This window comes from Elgaria multicarinata, chromosome 12, assembly GCF_023053635.1.
Source record: "Elgaria multicarinata webbii isolate HBS135686 ecotype San Diego chromosome 12, rElgMul1.1.pri, whole genome shotgun sequence".
Lineage (NCBI taxonomy): Eukaryota > Metazoa > Chordata > Lepidosauria > Squamata > Anguidae > Elgaria > Elgaria multicarinata.
In genome coordinates, this window is record NC_086182.1 from 19962716 (window position 1) to 19976111 (window position 13396).

At 44.7% G+C, this 13396-nt stretch overlaps 1 protein-coding gene across 12 annotated transcripts in view; it reads left to right on the forward strand.

The window, feature by feature from the left end:
- Positions 1-13396, forward strand: part of CAMK2B (calcium/calmodulin dependent protein kinase II beta) — a 202055-nt gene that overhangs the window by 98776 nt on the left and 89883 nt on the right. For all 12 annotated transcript variants that reach the window (XM_063139573.1, XM_063139582.1, XM_063139581.1 and 9 more), the window contains exons 4-5: positions 8293-8347; positions 13215-13280. In XM_063139573.1, the coding sequence (XP_062995643.1) occupies positions 8293-8347; positions 13215-13280 (121 nt within the window). The remainder of the gene's footprint in view (positions 1-8292; positions 8348-13214; positions 13281-13396) is intronic.

Sequence of the window (13396 nt, forward strand, 5' to 3'; positions counted from 1 at the left end):
GGGATCTTGTGTCCTGAAGCTAAGAAAATTCAAAAGGGTTTAAGGATGTTAGGCATTTATCTCCAGCAGATATTCAGTAATATCTGGCCACCCAATTCTTTGAAGCTTATGCTCTCAAAGTGGTAAGTTAGACATCCATAAGGCAGTACAAACAGCTGCTAACATAGCTTACAATTCCTCCCTGATCCTTTATAGAGCGTCATTACACAGGGGAAAATCGTGTTTCCTTGCTGTCGCTTCTCCACACTTCCTTATTCTTCCCAGAGGGGAAACAGGAAGTAAACGAAGACCACATGTCCCATTCAGAGGCTGTTTTTAACGTGCCACTTTTCCTGCACACAGCAGGAGATTGCAGCACATCCTGGTTTTTTTTTTTTAAAAAAAAGCTGGATTTTTGGGAGTCTATTTTGCTACTGAAAAACAAGTGGGAGACGCTCCATTCCTCTTCAGTATATGTTTGAAGGAGACCAGGGCAGGCCAGTCCGCTTGAGGGATAGGAGTCATTCTGCCCCAGAAAGTTTTACCATGCATTTATGATGGGGAAGCTCATTCAGGGAATGCATTAAGTTTTTCTGAACTTTCTAGCACAATTCTCGGCAAAGCTCGAGTCTCTCCAAGAAAAACCGAATGTGGAGGAAATTGCCCCCAAACCTCTATACCAAGGTTGGGCAACAAGGGTAGGGAAGATGTTTTAGAATACAATTCCAGTAATTCCTATTGGCCATGATAGTCCAAAACGACTGGAGGTCACCAGGTTGCCTACCTCTGCTCTATGCCAACCCTGCTTTCCAAGTAAACTTACCCTTACAAAGGGAGGTGAGCTGGTAGCAGTGATGACATGTTAAGCCTCTCTTTAACTAGGGTGACCATATGAAAAGGAGGACAGGGCTACTGTATCTTAACAGTTGCATAGAAAAGGCAGTTTCAGCAGGTGTCCTTTGTATGCATGCAGCACCTGGTGAAATTCCCTCTTCATCTCAACAGTTAAAGCTTCAGGAGCTATACTAGAGTGACCAGAATTAAAAGAGGGCAGCTTTAACTGTGGTGATGAAGAGGGAATTTCACCAGGTTCTCCATATATACAAATGACACCTGCTGAAATTCCCTTTTCAATACAACTGTTAAAGAAACAGGAGCCCTGTCCTCCTTTTCATATGGTCACCCTACTTTAACTGACCTTGGACTAGAGTGGCAACGCATTCTACTTTACAGAGCACAGTTCTCTATTTAATGGCAGCTTCTATTTGAAGGTCTGCCCAGTCTTTTCTGTTTGACTATAAAAAATCATCAGAAGAGAGAGTAGAGTCCTTGAATTTGTCCATCAACAGTTGGCACCTGGATGGTAGAAAGATCATGCACAAAGGTTACCTGGTCACAGTCTTCTCCGCGATGGCAAGATGTGTTATATTTCCATTTACAATCCAGTAATTATTTCTAACGTCACATCTATACACATAAATTAGCATATGCAAATTTTGTGCAAACCAGTTCCCTCTTTTGTCCTTTTTGTTGATGATGCATTTCTTCATTTTTGGGAAATGTGTAGCATATACCCTGGTTCGGAGGTTCTCAAAATATATTATCAGTACGTAGGCAAGTGCAGGCTAGTGGTCTACTTAATATATTCAGATTCCTCACAAAACCACATGCTATCTTGAAGTAAAATTAATTATTTACTCTAGATGTGGATCATACAGATTTTTTTTATTTTGAGAAATCACTCTATGAGACAAGACTTATTTCTTTACTATAAAAATATTAGCATAACAATACTAAATACAAGCCTTATACATGCATAGATTGAAACACCTGATATATTCAGCATCATCTTAATTAAAGGCTTCTAAGTAGAGCAATTACAATATTAGTCTCAATGATTGTCAGCATCAAGCTTTACTGTAATAGGTTCCCAATGTTGTATGTTCAAGGTCTTCTCTGTTTACTCTTTTGAACATGTTTAGATTGTTTTTATTTCATAAATTTATGTTCAAATTCCTAAGGCTACGTTTCTTGACTTACCTACATCTTTTGAGAAGGCAAGAGAATATTTACCTTTTCGGTAAATATTTGCCGTGAGACTTCCTCTTGGGACCATTCTGACACATTATCACTAGCTTGTAACAGATAACCTGCACATGCACGTTAGGGTTGACTTAGGCATGACAGTGACAAACCTGTCTCTTTAAATGTGTATCTGCCCGAACAAGTTTTTTGTTTGTTTGTTATTACTTTTATATCCTACCTTTTTCCTGCTGCAAGGAACTAAAGGTAGCTTACATGGCCTTCCTCCTTTCTATTTTATCCTCATAACAACCCTGTGAGATAGGTTAGTGACTGGCCTAAAGTCACCCAATGAGCTTGATCTCCTGAGTCCCAGTCCAATACTCTAACCGCTGTACCACAGTGGCTCTTATGGGGATTTAAAGAGCAAAAGGAATGCATGGGTAATTAGTACAGAACCCTTCCTGCATTCACTACCTACATCTTCACAGCCCTTTTCCCTAGGTGCATCCTTTCCCCAAAAAAAGGTGGTATCTGAGCTTGGCTTAGTCAAAAGTAACATTAGATGACAGATTACAGGGAGATAAACTGTGGGCAGTGTGTGTGAGCATGTGTGTGTGTGTGTGATTTCAGCATTCCTTTCTTTCGTGCTTCTTTTGCCCTGAAAGGCAAGCCCATTACCTGCCATTTTTTCCATGATTGGGGCAGACCAGCTGCATTTAAAGAGGCAGGTCTAGCCCTATTCAGGTGTTCTGTACCTGAATAAAGCCAAACAGGCAATGAAAGGGAGCGTTCTAGCCCCACTCCTCTCCTTCATTGAATCCATTGCTTTCTGCACATCCGTGGAAGGTCTTCACATGAACCAGGACACTGGAAAATCAGTGTTCCCCTCACTGCCTGTCCAAGTAGGAGAGCCATTTTAACTTCGGTGAATGAAACAGGCAAGACATATTGCTCTGCATGAACATAAATTGGAGGAGAAATGTGCCTAGTTTGGACTAGTTGTTAAGTGTACAGGTTAAGTCTGATTCATCTCTACACTTTACATCTCGGTTTTGTTACTTCGTATAAAATATAAATGGGACCTGCAAAAAATGTGTTATCTTCAAGGTTCAAGCCAGCCAGCTTTGCCCTTTTCCAAGATACCCCATTCCGTTCCCCATTCCCCCCTGGTTTTCCATTTCCCCCCCTCCCCAACAGTAAGTCAGCATTTTTTGCGTACTGAGCCATTCTCTCCCCCTCCCCTCACGTTCTGTGTTTCTTCGAAACCTTGAGGTTTCTCGAGGCCTGCTATTATCTCCCTCTTGTGGGTAGATAATGCCGTTTGGCTAAATAGGATTCCATACTCGTAGAATGAGTTTGCTATTGGTATTATATAGGATAATACAGTATTTCTTTTCTAAATGCTCCATGTTAGAGTTTCCTTGGTTGCTATGAATGTTAGGCTCGTTTGAGCGTTCCATTTCTTGGGTGGCCTCAGGGCATATCTGTACTACAAACATGTTTCTCCTTTATACAACTTTAGTTATCATTGCTTCCTCCAAAGATCCTCAGAGTTGTAGTTTGTTGAGGGTGTGCCAAGAAGCTGAGCCTTTTTCATTGAACTACATTTCCCAGGATTTCCTGGGAAGAGGGAATGATAATTAGATGGATGTAAACCCATGGCAGTGCTAGCTCCAGGCTTTGGAGGCCCCTTGGGCAAAAAACCCTCAATGCCCCCCCTCCCTCAGCAAGTCTACCTTCTCACCACCATTGTCACCAGCTGCTATTGCTCCTCATGCTCTGTCTCTCGTCACTGCTACTACTTGCTTGACAGGCAGAGAGCCCTTGAGCAATCAGGCAGGGGCATCTGCCTGCTCCTCTGTCTCACCATCGCTGTTGTCTCAGCCAGAGCAAGAGGCAAGTGATTAAGCAGGTTGCAATGGTGAAGAGGAGGACTAAGTCCAGGGGGCTCCTGTCAGAGGGGCCCCGCTGGTCGGTGGGCTCTTGGCATATGCACAGCCCTTAAGGTATGCCTTCAGACGCCTGTTGAAACTGTCTATCACAATCATGGTGATTTGGTAGCCTTCCACACTCTCTTGGCCTTGCTGGCAGTGAATCTGGCCCCCGGAAGTGAGGTTTCATCCGCAGAGCATAAGAACTAGTTATATTTTGTGGAGAATATGAATCATGTTTATAAGCATTAGCCCTGTATTTATGTTTCTTGTTAGATGTTTTCTCACCACCTGACAACTTTTGGAGCCATAATAAATAATTTGTAAAGACATTCTCCTCCTCCTCCCCCCATTTAAATAACCTTGTTCTGGAGAGAAATAACATTGACGGGTTTGCCTGACAAGATGGGGCTCACCATGAGTTGTACAAGCCTTGGTGAGCTGCAGCAAATGCTGCACACCAGTTTGAATATACAACCGCTAATCGGGAGGTTGCCATGTTGCACAAACCCAGCCATTGGGGGTTATGTAAGGGTTAAACAACCCTCACACAACCCTACAACAAGTTGAGGGTTAGGTTGCAATGGTGAACCGTCTCATAACCCTGATGGTCAGGTTCTGACAACACAGCAACCCGCCAATAGGTGGTTGTTTATTTAAAATGGCGGCCTGCTCATGCTGTGGCTCATCGGGGGTTAAATAACCTATGATGGGCTGTTGTGTCATGTAAACCAGCCCATAATTTCTTAAAGGGTAGTAAAAGAGCCAGGTTTCAAAGGTACCTGTATATTTTCCCTTGAAGAAGGCCTGGCTTTCCTGAGACATTTTCTCACCCCAGTTCCATTTTGCAACCAAGATGTTTCACCTTGAAAAGAGATAAGTGTACTTGGTGAAGGGAAAGGATGGCCTTCAGTCATTGCCAGCAAGACCTCCTGCTTCATTTTCTTTTTGAAGTAAGTAAGAATGTTTCACCTATGCTTCACTTCAAGCCATTTGGTATTTTCCTATTGTATCCTATCCTATCCATCTATACTACATGGGGAAAGGATGTGTATTGGGCCTTTTTTCTTGTCTGAGATGGGGGAGACATTTGTTCAGTTCACATTTTCATGTGAACCTACCTAAGTTTGCACCATCAAACCAATAAGGGAACCGAAATTCAGATGTTTTTCAAAATGTGCACTTCTCTGAATTTTGCAATGAACTTCTTCAATCAAAAATGCATATAAAATTGCATATATGAAGGGGAAGTGCACACAAAAATGAAAATTAGCAAAAACGTTTAAAAATACATTATATTTGGGAAGATTGCTTGCAAAAACGTGTATATCAAGCAAAATTGTCTAGAAAAATGTGTGTATTAGAAGAGATGTGCACAAAACGTATGCACATTTTTGCAAAAAATACAAGTCAAACTTATGTGGAAATGGAGTAAACCAAGCTTAAGACTGGAAAAGCAAGAAACTGGGAGAAACCAAAACAAACCAATTTGTTGATCTGTAGACAAAATGCAGAAGGGTTTTTGGGATTCCCCATCTCACAAACTTACACGTCCAGGGCTGATCTTCTAGGGAGGCAAAACCCACTTTTCTACAGGGGCCGTGAGATACTTGATCTCCCCCAATAATGTTATGGTTTCCCAGTGCCGTTATATTTACACCAGTTCTTTTCCTAAAGAAAATCCAGACAAGATTTATCTCTGGGCTTTTGGGAGCAAAAGAGATACATTACTAGAGAACAAAAGAGATAGTCCTGTATGCTTTGAGAGAGGGACTGCTGCGATGTGGAATTATTTATTCATAAACCTGTTTTCAGTTATCAGCAAATAGGTCCCTGCAACCTTTCAAAGATGTTTGGGTCTTGCATTTAGAGCAAAAATTTTCTCTCTGAATGGAGAAAATAATAGTAATGAGTCATGATCTACATGTGAGAGCCAGTTTGATATAGAGTTAGGGAAGTCAGCGGTGAAGGGTCTAGGGGGAGCAGAAGTAAGTCAGCGGGTGCTGGGGAAGCCACCTGGAAGCAACCCAGGATGGTGGGAATTGTGTTCTCGTATGTCTGAACGGATGGGGCTGCATGTGTGAGGAAGAAGAGAAAGGGTTGGTATTTCTGAGGTGGAAGATTTTGGAAGGATTCTGAAAAAGAGTGATTTTTTGTGTACTTGCAATGAAGAGGAGAAGGAAACAGCATGTGTGTGTGCATGTATGGATACATGATGGAAACATGGTGTGTGTGTGTGTGTGTGAGAGAGAGAGAGAGGGAGGGATGGAGGGAGGGAGGGAGAGAGGCCTTAGCTAGACCTAAGGTTTATCCCGGGGTCGTCCCTGCCTGCTCCCGGCATATCCTGTGTGTCATTTACCTGAACAGGGATGACCCCGGGATGATCCTGGGATAAACCTTAGATCTAGCTAAGGCCTGAATGTAAGAGTGTGTATGGGTGATAACCCAGAGTGTGAGAGAAAAAGAGACAGCAGTGATTTGGCTGGCTGGGGAGGGGGGTGGTGAGAGAAAAAGAGTTTGCCTTCTGTCAAATAGGTTTCCGTTGGTGCTGAAAACTGGGTTCAAAGGAGTTGTTTAGTGTATTGGGATCTCACCTCTTTCTTGTACTCAGGCTTTTGGGCAAGTTATTTGCCTTTTGCGACTCATCACGCCTCCCATGGCAACCATTTTGTTCTTTTATTCCCAGGACAGTTCCTCAAATTGTCAAATGTGCCCATAGACACAAAAAGGTTGTCTTCTTCTGTGCTCTCTCTTTAAAACCTGCCACTTGGGAAACTGCCAAAGATAACTGTAAAACGATACGGCCGTTTAAAAGATTTGTAGGTAGTATGGGGTACCTTAAAAACCCTGCATGTCTGTGATCCTCAAGCCATATATTTGGTTGGAACAGAACAGCTGCGAAACACAATTTGGAGCATTTTACCACTGCATCTGATCTGAGCGTATAAGTTGCTGCTGAGTGTTTTCAGTCAGATTTGTACTATATTACCAACTGAATAAAAGTTACAAGTTTGAGAAGTGCAGTTCAAGGACTTAGAACTGTGCCAAAGAATCACATGTAGTTCTGCTTGTTAATCCGCAAGCTTGTTTGCCCTACTATTCCATTTTTAACCTAGGTCCTGAAAAGACTGTGTGTGGTGGTGTATTTTTTTTTAAGTTAGATGTAATTTTGGCCTCTATGGGCTGCCAGAAATTACTTTTCTTGATGTGTGATATTTATAGGAAGCTCCTCCACTATATTCTGCAGAAGTAGTTGCTGAGCTTATGATGGATTTGTTTGCAGAACCATAGGAATAGAGACTCATGTCCTACTTTATCGCAAGTCAAGTTATTAAGTACTATGGGAGATGTCTGGATACACTGCTAAGAAGTTTAAGCTTATTCAAAGAAGAATGTGACCTAGACATCATGTCTTTTTTAAAAAAACAGCTGATGCAAATGAAATTGCATTATAATATTTTTGAAATATGCATGAAAAATATTTTAAATTTCTTTCACCACACATTATTAAACACTTTTCTACTCTTTAAGGAAACAAACTGCGATTTTCTAAAACTTTTTAATGTGACTGAGTACAGAAGATTTGAGAGTTCAGTTCTCGCTGTAACCTCATGCACTCCTTATGTCGGTTTGTTGAAAAGGGTAGAATTGTAATTAAGTGGAGGACTATGGTTTAAATTTAATTAAAACGTTTTTTAAAAGGAGTTTGAATCAGACTCTTATGGACTACTAGTGATTACTAACAATAGTTCTACAAATGGATGTATCCTCCACATTCACAGACAGCGAATTCCAGATCCTGGATACAAGCAACAAGCTTGCTTAGAAGCTCCCAAAGGCCTTCTTGATGGCTACTGCTGGAAATAAAATGTTGGACTAGATGGGCATTTAGTCTAATCCGGGAAGCCTAGTCTTAATTTATAACCTAATTCCACCACCAGCTGGTTTATAAGAATTTGGCTCAGGCAGGTGTTGATAGGAAAGTGCATTAGAGATCCATGTCCTTGCGAATGGTAGGGCAAAGCAGTGGGATAAAGGAAGAGGGTGGCGAGAAGGCAATATATTTGGTACATAGGGCAGCGTCAGTGGAAATGAGGAGGTTCCATTCAAAGAGATCCAAAATCTGTCTCACCATATTCTTGCAAAATACGTTGCCGGTGGTTCAAACCTAGGACCCCATGAACTGTCACCTTGCTGCCTTGCTTCTGTACATGGATGTTATGCCCATAAGATTTTACATACTTGATAACGCACAAGGAGGGGAGGGGAATGAAGGAGCTATAGGTTGCTGATGTCTCAGCCCAGGTGTAAGGAAGTACCATGCCCAATGTAATGCATCCTTTGTGTTCCTTTGCAGTTCGCCTCCACGATAGCATATCCGAGGAAGGCTTCCACTACCTCGTCTTTGATCTGTAAGTAGGAAATCAGTCTTGATTGTATCAGTAGATGCTCCACATTCTTGCACTGGATGCTGTTGCCCAATAGGTCAGCCAAAACCTCTCTGAAATTAACTTGGAACATCCCTGCTTTAAAATTATGTTCCCGTGTGCTTCCCTAGCAGAACATCCTCACTACCATAGCATGGCCTCTTCCTAGTGACACAGTCTGGATAACCTTCCTCTCTCCCCTCCTGAATAAAAAATTGTGTGCTGCTGGGAGAGTTGAGTAGGCTGTGGCATCCTCAGGGATGTGGGTGGATGAAGGTTGCAGCTGCAGCTATTCCATTAGCATGAAAGGGCGGGTTGGGAGGAGGAGGGAAGAAAGAATATCAGGATGATGGTGGTGGTGGTGCTGGTGACTCAGTGCTCCTGTCACACTATGCCCAGTGTAATTAAACAACTGTTTAGACAGAGACGTGCCCACTATGAGCCACAGAAGAAGATTTAAGTCCACTGTTGGCTCCAGGGTTCCAGACAGTGGTGTTGGCTTGTTCCTCTCCCCTGTTGTTGGGATGGCTGTAGGCCATGTCCTGTGCTGACTGCCTTTGCAAAGTGTCTGAGGGCTTGCGGAGACATTGTGTGCTTTTGCTCGGCTGCCTCTCACTCCATTCCAGATATAGAAGCCGGTGATCTCATCTCTCCTCCTCTCTGACAGCTCCAGTTAAGCAGTAAGCTATATTTAGCTCTCCTCTGAGTCAGTGCAGCTCTTGCTTCTCTTTTGCTGGAGTCACACAGACCTTGGCATGTCCCTGGCCGGCAGCGGGAGGATCGAAAACAAAATGCAGGTTTTAACACACACACCCCAGCCACATGGCAAAAGATGCCCATGGGACCTGGCTGTGGATTGGGCTAGTCGCATTGGCTTTGCACCTGCTATCTCTGACATTGTAAGCTTACGAGATTAAATCTTGATTCCTTCAATATCCAGCAATTCGTGGTACATGCAGGATAAAGCTGGAGGCAGGCTCTGACCATTCATGATCCCATAGTATTCAAGTCTCTCTCTCTCTCTCTCTCTCTCTCTCTCTCTCTCTCTCTCTCTCTCTCTCTGTGCTCTATTCTTTTATCAGAGACTTGGTGGTAGTGATGGCAGTAGGAGGAGCGAAACCCTACATGTGATTCCCCATTATAACCTCTACTGACATTCATTCCATTGTTTCACAACCTTCTTAGAATTCAAGCACACTCACTAGGGAGTAAACCCCACTGAACTCACTGACTTACACTTGAGTAAACATGTTTAGGATTGCACAGTCAGGCTTTTACATAGCACCGTAGTGTAAAAATGGCCTCATATCCTGCAGGGTTAGTGCTGACCTTAGCATACCATGAACTGTACAGTGGCATAGGTGGATTGTGGTGGAAGGATGCATGCATCTACCCTCATTCTAGAATTGCTGTCTGGACACTACTTGAGATATCTGCCTTCTACTCCCCCACCTCCATCCTGCCCTGTCTATGTTATAAAGCAAGGGTGTTAAACCTCTTCCAGCCTGAGAGTTTCAGATAAGCTCTTGGGGGCTGCATTCCAGTGGTGGTAGAGGGCCAGAAGCAAAAGGAGGCAGAGCCAGCACCAAATGGGCAGGGCTAAAATACCAACAACACCGCCCCAGTACTTTAGCTTAAAGTACTTACTGTTAGGGATGTGCTCCGCTCTATTACGGATCCCCGGATCCGAAGTGGAGCAGGCCAATCCAGACCTCCAAAGCCCAGTTCTGGAGCGGATCAGGGGAGGTCTGGATTGGCCTGAAGCGGTTCGGAACGGTCCGAAGTGATTCGGATGGTTCTGAAGCTTCGGAGCCAGGTAAGTAAGGAAGGGAGCTTATCTGGCTCCCCCATCCACTGCCACCACGGTCTGTGCAGTGACGTCGGCAGAGCCAGGTAAGGGGGTGCGGGGGGGGGGGGTGCACAGCCCTACTTACTGCCAGTAACTAAGCCTTAGGAGAGGCATTTCAAAGCTGGGAAATGACCAAAGGACAGCTGTGGGAAAGAGGATGGGGCCGGGGGGAAGGACATGTGGCCATTTGGGGACTACCAAAGGGCTGGGTTGGGTTCCAGGCATGTTTAAACCATGGTTAGGTAGCTGCCATGGTTAGGAATGGTTCGCACAACATGCTGGGCCTGTTCAGACGACACTTCAGGCTCTGTGGTTAGCAAAACTGGTTCTCTGGGGCAAGCACTAATCACACGCCGTGCTGTTGCACACACTTTAAGCCACGCTTAGAGCTGCTAACCCTGCTGCAGACGGTCTGACTGTGGTTAGTGAGGGAGCAGGGTTTAGCAAAACGCATCGCACAAGTCACCTTAAACCCTGCTGGAGTTGGCCTGTGGGCCTGAAGTCCAACCCTGCTGTTGTAAAGTCAGTCTCAGTAATGAGTGGGTTGACATGATCATTTTTCTTTTAGCGAGATCCACATGGGAACGTGTTATGGGAGAATCCATAGCTAAAATGCTATAGCTGTCAGTTGCTTCCATGACTAGTTTCCCTTGCTGAGAATGAAGTATATTTTTCCGCCGTCGGCTTTGCTTTGCTTGCTAGCCATTCCTCATGTTAAGGACCCTCCTGAACGTTGAGCGCATTTGAACTGATATCCATCATTAGGTCTCTCAAGCTTGCTCTTCTAAAGCCAGCTGAAATATCTGAGAAGTGCAGATGTTCAGCATATCTTGATAGTAATCTCATGTAGCCTTCCATCTTGTTGGACAGCTTCTCAAATTATCATTTCTGTCACAGGCCTGTTCCTACTAGCTATCCCTGTGACAAAATCATAATACTGTAAAGGCTTTATATGCTTATGATAAATCCACATATATGCAGAGCTGGTCCTCATTTCTCTTCCTTCCAAATAGAAAGCCTTCCCATATTACAATTGTAGTCTCAAGAGTGGCTTTTCGTTATCAGAGGCAGTAAGCCTGTGTACACCACTTGCTGGGGAACATGGGCAGGAGGCTGCTGTTGCACTCAAGTCCTGCTTGTGGGTTCCTCGTTGATGCCTGGTTGGCCACTGTGCAAACAGAATGCTGGATTAGATGGACCCTTTGGTCTGATCCAGCATGGCTCTCCATACGTTCTCCTGCCTTAAAATCAGATTGTGGGGCATATCCCTACACTTCCTTCCTTTAGGATTTGTGGTGTTGAATTTGAAGTTAACCCTAGAAACGAAAAACTAGAAGAAAGTGAGGCCCTGTTTAGACGACACACTCGCATTTTTAGCATTTTGAGCTAAAAATTATGGCTTGAGAGTGTCGTGTGAACCATGACTTAGCAGGCCTCTTCAGAAGACACCTTAAGCCCTGCTGGTTAAGGTTTTTGGTTAAGCAGCAGGTTTTAAGGTATCTTGTGCGATACGTTTTGCTAAACCCTGCTTCCTCACTAACCACAGTCAGACCATCTGCAGCAGGGTTAGTGGCTCTAACCATGGTTTAAAATGTTGTGTGCGACAGCACGGTATGTGATTAGTGCTTACCCCAAAGAACCAGTTTTGCTAACCACAGAGCCTGAAGTGTCATCTAAACAGGCCCAGCATTTTGTGCGAACCATGGTTTAAACATGCTCAGTAACCATTTGCTGCAAAAGGGTTAGCGGGCTGAGCATGACTTAGTGTGTTGTCTGAACAGGCCCCGAGAGGACAAAGTTCTTCAGTTTCCTTGGGAATTCTGGCTTGCAGGCAAATTGCTGCAGGTATTCGTGGTGCAGGGAAGAGGGGAATGGAAAGAGGCGGCTATCAGGGAAGCTGTAACAAAGTTTTCTCTGAAAACCCATGGAGCTCTCTTGGTTGTCATTTGGGAGGCCATGCGAGCTCTTCATAGTCAGGCAACTGGCAGCACAGAGGGAAGAAGCAGGTTGCAGGCGTTACAGCTGCAGCCTTGTGTGGGTGGGAGAAAGAAGAAGATTTAGAGCTGCATTGACAGCATGGAAAAGAGGCAGTGTGTAGCTTAGGGAACCCCACAAAGTAGATTGCCCCATGCTTTGGACATTGTGCCCTTGGTTTGAGGCTGTCCAGTCAACGGTAGCCACATGGCCTTGGGTGATTACAGAGGGGAGTACATTACCCAGTGTTTAATGGCTAATGTGAGAAGAGCCAGCATTGGCGCTTCCTCAGCGGCCTTCCGCTAATCCTACATTTGACAACCCGCCTGGTGACGAGCTCCTGCCATCACCACCCCTTCTTTTCTTTCGGCAACCTTCTTTCTTCTTCCAAAATGCTCTCAGCTCTGCCAACATTGCCCATTTTTCTTTGCGATCTAAAGTGGCAGACAATGCAAATGGTCATATCTGAGAAGAGCAGGTCATTTGGGTCTTTGCCATGGATGAGCGTCAATGGCAGCTCCAGGGTTCGAGAGACTCTTGGGCTCAAAGGCCCTCTGTGAGCCCACCTCTTCCTTGCTGCTGCCGCCACTGCCCCTTTGCTTGCCGTCTTCCTCTGGGCCCAATCCACACAATCACCCAGAGGGAGAGTGCAAGGCAAGTGGAAGGTGCTGCTCCATCTTCTCACTTTTGCCACAGTTTGCATACTCAGAGAGGGCAGGTGGATAGGCAAAGACAAGGAGGAGAGGAGCAGCAGGGTTGGAGACTCTAGGCATCACCAGCAGGCTTCGGCAGGAGCCCAACAGGAGCCCATCTAAGCAAAAGAGAAGTCAGTCTCATTCCAAACTCTCCTCTTTTTTTTCTTTTGGCCATGCATCAGGCCTTTGAAGGAAATGGGATGTAGAAAAACAGAGCTTGCAGCAAGGTCCTCTGTTTTTTCAGGAGCAGCCAGACTGCAGCAATGCATCCTCAAGAGGGCGCTGTGCGCACATTTTATGTGTTGGTTGACCTCTGGCCTGTGTTGTGTTGCAGGGTCACGGGCGGTGAGCTCTTTGAAGACATCGTTGCCAGAGAATACTACAGTGAAGCCGATGCAAGGTGAGTGGTAACTCCACCTCCATCTGTCTCCCTCCATCCTTCTTCCTTCCCCACCCCCACCCCTTCTTTCTGTTCCCTGATCCCATGCCAGCTTGTATCTGTGCAACATTAACCCA